General features: G+C 38.3%; 2 protein-coding genes across 2 annotated transcripts; one reads left to right on the top strand and one right to left on the bottom strand.

The window, feature by feature from the left end:
- The first annotated feature begins 644 nt into the window (after window positions 1–644).
- Window positions 645–1184, top strand: LOC142354124 (uncharacterized). The gene has a single exon (XM_075406393.1). It carries the CDS (start codon window positions 645–647, stop codon window positions 1182–1184), a length of 540 nt encoding a protein of 179 aa, XP_075262508.1.
- A 1641-nt stretch (window positions 1185–2825) lies between these two features.
- LOC142354123 (uncharacterized) lies at window positions 2826–3723 on the bottom strand. The gene is made up of 2 exons (XM_075406392.1): window positions 3656–3723; window positions 2826–3339 (listed from the first exon to the last, which is right to left on the bottom strand). The coding sequence occupies exons 1-2, from the start codon at window positions 3721–3723 to the stop codon at window positions 2826–2828; spliced, it is 582 nt and encodes a 193-aa protein (XP_075262507.1).
- Between the last annotated feature and the right edge of the window lie 3231 nt (window positions 3724–6954).

The following is a 6954-nucleotide window of genomic DNA, read 5'->3' as shown; positions in this document are numbered from 1 at the left end:
TGGACAAAACTGCTGTTAACACTCACAACTATTTACAACCTGCTCTTCAGAATTAAAAAAGAACGAAATAACAAAGAGCAGTACACTGCAGACGACATCAACCAAGCACACAGTCACTAAATTCGAATTTCACAGGACAAAGTTTTCCATTCAGCTATTCACTCGCTAAGGAGAGGACGTAAACTAGACTCTAAATGCAAGATTCGATCCCTAAATCCGTACTTAGACGAAAACGGAATACTTAGATCACAGGACCGACTACAATTTGCTCGTGAAGAGTTACAATTAGCTAAATTACCAATAATTCTTCATGCCAAAGACTCAATAACACGCCTGTATCTATAGCATGCGCATCGAATTTGTATCCACCAATGTACCGAGGCCGTCAAAGCTTTTGTTCAACAGAGATACGTCGTTATCGGCTTCAGGAAAACATTGTTAAGCATCCGATTTCGATGTTTTTGTGCCACCGTTTTGATGCCCAAAATATCCAGCTGTTAATGGCGCCACTACCAGTGTGCAGGTTTCCTGATACTCTCTCACAATTCCCATTTGCTAATACAGGAATTGATTTCTTCGGACCTTTCTATATCGAAGACACCAAAGACAAATTCACCAAGTACTAAGGCCTCATTTTCACATGCATGGTCACACGTGCCGCACATCTTGAGTCATGCCCTGATTTAAACACGGACACTTTTCTCAACGCCCTCCGACGTTTTGCATCACGAAGATGTCAACCAAAACTTACTCTGAGTGACAACGGCAAAACATTTGTTCGGGCAAACGAAGAGTTGAAGCGATGCCTCCGTAGTCTCGACAATCAACGCATTGCCTCTGAACTTCTTACAAAGAACACTGTTTGGAAATTTAACCCACCATACGGACCCCATTTTGGTGGTGCGTGGGAACGGTTGATCCAAAATGCTAAACGGATCATTTTGATCATTCTAGGGAGCAAGAGGCTTACATCAGATGTCTTCCACACCATCATGGTTGAGACCGAAAGCATGCTGAACTCTCGACCACTTACACATGCGGCTGACGTACCAGACAATGAAGAACCCATCACCCCAAATCGTTTTCTGGTGCAGAGACCTTACAATTCACTGCCACCAGGAGACTTTTCGTCAACCATGCCAGCATCCTTCAAGTCGTGGAAGAACGTGCAGCAGCTTAGTTAAAGAACGACGCCTAGTTAACGAGTACCTTCCCACTTTAACGAAGCGAAACAAATGGTCCGAACAGGGTGATTCGCTGAAAGTCAATGACCTGGTGTGGATCCTCAAAGACCTCACTCCCCGTGGGATATGGCCTCTGGGACGAATTGTCGAAACGTCGCCTGGAAAAGATGGATCTGTACGCGTTGTCAAGGTAAAAACGGCTTACGGTACGTACGTCCGCCCCGTTGCCGGTCTTGCACGTGTTTTGGCTGATTAGCCGTTTTTTGCTCACTTTTTTCTTGGAACGGAAATCTAGGCAACGCGAGCTACCCTCTGGTCTCTTGGTTACGTCATTCTCCCCTTCTTTGGTTTAATTTATGGGTTTCCTCTCCCCGGAGCCTGTTGATGATGCATCAATTCAAGAAGCCCAAAGCCGATATTACAAAACTTGGAACTCTTCCCGCCAAAAAAGTGGGAACTTGACTTCGTCCAAATAACACGTGTAAAACAGTAACTCTCCGATAAAAGAGACTGAACTTACCATTATCTTACTGAATTTACATTACTAGAAACGTGTTCTCTACACATAGAGTACATTATAGATTAATATATAGAAAATGTTTTTATGACTTTTGAACTGGATTCCTTAGCTTTCAGCTGGTTTAAATTTCTATCACTATAATGATTTCCCGGTCAATTTCATAATGTCTCTGTTAAGTTGACCTGTTGTAAAATTAATCATTAATTAGTGATTGCATAAGTTGATTTTGCTAGCGTTATTGACCACAAGATTGATAACCAATTTAAATTGCAATTCACATCTCTTATTATTTTGAAAAAAAAGTGAATCTCTGCAGAGTACAGTAAATGAATTTTGATGGTCGTATGTGGAGCCTATATGGACTTACTTGTTTTTATCTCTTAAAGGAAGCAGTTTGACTATTACTTTTTGCTAGAATTTTAACTGAATTAGTTTCCTAAAAGTATTTCCGCGCCTTATCTATTGGTTACAAAAATCTTTTGAAAACATTGAAAAAATTTGACATTCATCATGAACATAGCCTTGCGGTTTGAGTAAAAAGTTAGAATTTCAGAGTGACCATTGTTCTATATATATATATATATATATATATATATATATATATATATATAAGAACAAGTTCTCGAGTCAAAGGATTATATTGATTAAAGGTTTGGTTTTTGTTACAGTTTTTTCCATGATTACGTATTTGCGGGTAACCGTTTTCAACTTGTTCAAGAACTTGAGTCAAGTTTTCATGCGCGTGATTTGATTGTTTCACAACAAGCTCCCAGAAGAACAAGGGGCCAGCAACACTAGTAGTCGAAGAGTGGGTAATGCACTGGGGGCCAGCAACACCTTGACGATGTCGTCAAAGAGAGGGTAACTCAAGTTGCCAAGAAACCGTTACGTGAAAAAAAATTATAAAAAAAACTTGGCTAATCAGCCAAAACACGTTCGAGTGCGCAAACGGGGCAAACGAACGTACCGTAAGCCGTTTTTACCTTAACCACACCGTGTTGTCCATCTCGTCAAGGATACACATCCAACACACGCCCAAGAGGCCAAATTCAACGAGGAGTCATGTCTTTCAGGATCCAGACAACATCATTAACTTTAGGTGGCGATTGGTTGTTCTCATTTCATTTTGATTTCTTGAGCAGTGTCGGTAGGTATAATTTGACAAGTCGCTTCCAGAAGTGGTTCATCATTTGTTGCAGTTTTCTCCATGTCCTGAAGTTGGCTGGAATCTGGCTCTCAAATTTTCCTTGGGGCAGAAAGTTGAATAGACGACTAATCAGGAAGTGGCTAGGTGTGAGAGGCATCTCGTTATCGGGAAGATCAGCGACATTTTTGAGAGGTCTTGAATTCAAGATGGCTTCGCCCTCTACAAGTATTGTTTGGAATACGTCAAGTGAAAGTCTTTTTGAGCATAGAAAGATCAGCAGCGTTCTTTTCGCTGTCTGTATCGAGCGCTCACAAACACCGCCAAAGTAGGGGCCATAGGGCGGGTTGAATTTCCAAGTCGTGTTTGTAGCAGCAAGAGCTTTGTAAATTTTGTCGTTGTCAGGGCTCTTCACACTTTTCTTCAGCTCTTCTGACGCTCCGTTGAATGTCTTTCCATTATCATTGTACAACAGTTCTGGCTGACATCGTCTACTGGTGAAACGTCAAAATACATTAAGGAAAGTACCGGTGTTGAGAACAGGGCAGCTTTCAAGGTGGACTGCTATCATTTTCAAGCACGTGAAGATCAAACCATAATGTTTTTCAAGATTTCTTTTTGTGTCCTCTATATAAAATGGTCCAAAGAAGTCGACACCACTATTGGAAAACGGGAATTGTGTTGCGGCTGATGGGAAACGGAAAACGGGAAGAGGTGCCATGATCGGTGGTATGTTCTCTGCATTAAATCTTCTGCATAAAAACAGCGAAATTTTATGCTAAGTAGACACTTTCGCAAGCCAAATACGTGGTATCGATGCTGAGCAAATGCTTTGACGGGTTCTGTTCCCTGATGAAAGCATATGCGATGAGCATGTTCTAGGTACAAACGTGTGATTGTGTATTTCGCTTGCAGAATAATTGGACACTTTTCTATTTCAAGTTCATCAGGAGCAAAATGAAGTCTTCCACATAAACGGAGTATACCATTTTGATCGAGGATTGGGTTCAATGACCACAGTTTGCATTTACTGTGGGGCTTGAGGCCCCTTTTTTAATGATGAGACTGTCGTGTGAAATGGGCTCTCTTGAGAACTTCTGATCAAGTGCTTCCCAATTCCTTGTTCTATATATATATATATATATATATATATATATATTTATATATATATATAAATATAAATATATATATATATATATATATATATATATATATATATATATATATATATGTATATGTATGGGAACAAGTTCTCTAGTCAAAAGTTTATATTGAGTACAGTTTTTTCGATGATGACATATTTGCGGGTAACCGTTTTCAACTTGTTCAAGGACTTGAGTCAAGTTTTCATGCGTTTTGACTTGATTGTTTCACAACAACCGTAGCAGAGTCACAAAACTTGCTAGAAATACGCACTTTGAAACAAGTCTTAAGTTCTGGCATTGTATATAGGGAAATTACTTCTTACATACAATGCCAGAATGACCCAAATTATATTCAATAACCCACATTATCCTCGCATTTATCGAATTCAATTTTGTTAAAACAGCTGCGCAACCGGAAAGGAAGGTTCTGATTGCAATGGAGAAGCCATCGAACACAGAGACGAAGCCGAGTTGTTGAATAATTTCAAAAGGGCTATAATAACCGAGCGCTAATGTTGTAAAATTTGCAATTGAAACGTTCCGGTTCAACGTTGAAACTGTTGTGGTAATGTGTATCGTTGAAATTACATCAATTGCACAAAAAAGGCTAAATTGTAGTTGATTAGAATTACTCAACCACTCTTTTGTCGGCAGCATTCTTATAACTACAACAGAGCGAGAAAAAAATGGTTGTAGTGAAACGCGCATAATAATCCTAAAGCAGAGTTCCGCCTTTTTTTGTCATTCATATATTTCTACTATTCATCGAGCGTGAATAAGTTACTTAAAAAGTGCGCGAGAATTAACAAAATTATCGAAACGAGAGTTGGATATTGAATAAAACCACATTGTTGTCATTGCCCTAAAACAGTTCTCGAACTCCGAGGTGAAACCAAGAGGTGGCATCAAGCGTGTGGTGAAGTTTGTATATCAATTTTTATCGCGATTGCAACAACTGCATGAATTATTGCACCACACAATAACTGATTAGAATATCATTTTCTTTTGTGCTATCATTTTCTCGCTATTCTCCATCAAGCAGAACAGGCGAGGAAAGAGTGGCAGAAAAAGATACTCTACTCACAAAGTTTTGTCACTGTTTCAGATCTCCATAGTATTGATTGGTCGTTAACATATTATTTCATTGATAAGTAATGCAATTGTTGTTATGGCAATCTGAGTTTATTAAAGAGAACAAAAAATTGCTCTTAATAATTTATTCCCAAGTCGAGGTTTTGTCGAAAAATAATGTAAGAATTGCGGTGAATAGCGGTGAAAAAAATAAATTTCACCGCAAAGCGCCTGCATCTTTTTGCGATGAATGCGGTGAAAGCGATAAATTTTTGTAAGATTTGCGGTTTTTAGCAGTGAATTTTTGTAAGATTTGCGGTTTTTAGCAATGAAATTTTTATTTTTACCGCATTCACAGGATTTCTTACAAAAAAACTGCAGTAAAAAGGTGCACACCTCTCATCTTCTGCATTTCTGCACACCTCTCATCTTCTGCATTTCATTAACTTCTTACTCCGCTGCGCCATCTTTATCTTAGTTCAATGGTATTTCTTGTGAGTTTGAATCAGATTCAACAAACGTTACTAAAAACAAGTGCGTTGCAATTTTGTAAAATTTGCGGTTTATAGCGGCAATTTTTTTCACCACTTGAGCGGTGAAAAATAATTTTTCACCGCTACCAACGGGAAGCAGTGAAAATAAAAATTTCACCGCTAAAGACCGCGAATCTGACGAAAATTCACAGTGATTTTTAGCGGTGAATGTCTGTAAGATTCGTTATTCTTAACGCTGAATTCTTTTTTTTCCATCGCATTCACCGCATTCAACACTAAAAATTCTTACATCTTTTCACGCATTTACCGCAAATCTTAGTTTTTTAGCAATTTTTAGCGTTGACACCTCGACTCGGGTTTCATTATTAACGATAATCTTTATTATAACAACTCATAAGGTTATCTAATTAATAGTACATCAATTTGGGAATTAAGCGTTGAACTTCAGTATGCTCAACCCTGAGAGTTTAGCGTTGAATTTATACAACGTCAACGCTAAAATATACAATGAAACATAAATCGACTTATGTTGGACAAAGTACTTGCGAACGACGGACAGGGCAATTTAACTCGGGTGCTTTTGTTTAGATATTTTTTGGTGCAAAACGATCTGACCAGGTAGTGATTCGAAACCTGACCTCCGCAGACGCAGAGGAGAAACCTGAGTTCTCCACACACGCATTAACAGCTCTCCAATCAGGCGCTTGAATTCTTTAGCTTACAATTGAACATATTTTAGCAACAAACTTTACGTCGGAGCGAGAGCAACCGCGATCGGTCAAAACGAAGAAGATAAGCGTGTGAAAAAAGTAATTTGAGAAGTCAAAGAGTGTTCTAGAACAAAAGTGCAAAAACGGTCAAATTCCGCATAAAAAAAGGTTTACATTAATTGCTTCAAACTTCATTTGAGAGATATTAATTAGGTAAGATCAGAAGTACAAACGGCCATGCTTTAACGCACTTAACTTTGATATTACATAAATTCAACTCATTCTTGCATATTTCTGCGTTCATTACAGCTGACAGCTCGGCCCGGGATGATTAGAGAAAAGGTGTGTGTTGTTGAGACATTTGAATTGATCCTTTTGTTTTGTGTTACAAATATAGACTTCTATCAAAAAATAAATGCACCGGACTGTGATGTGACAAAGTACGTGTTGATATATGGCAGCAGGGATAACACAACATTCAATTATAATCAATCACAATTACTATTAATTATATCCATTTTTGGAACTATTCTCTTTTCCTCCCGGTAGATGATAACATTATTTAACCCATCTTTGCATCTTTACAATGGTGTAAATCATACATAAATCTCAATGCATAGTCACGTATCTTCTAGGCTGATACAAACTATTATTAGTGAAAAATAACAAATTGTTTTTTGTTCCAC

Source organism: Convolutriloba macropyga, chromosome 15, assembly GCF_964194025.1.
Source record: "Convolutriloba macropyga chromosome 15, txConMacr16.3, whole genome shotgun sequence".
NCBI classification, from domain to species: domain Eukaryota; kingdom Metazoa; phylum Xenacoelomorpha; order Acoela; family Convolutidae; genus Convolutriloba; species Convolutriloba macropyga.
The sequence above is the reverse complement of the archived record's forward strand: the minus strand, read 5'-3'. Positions and strand labels throughout refer to the sequence as shown.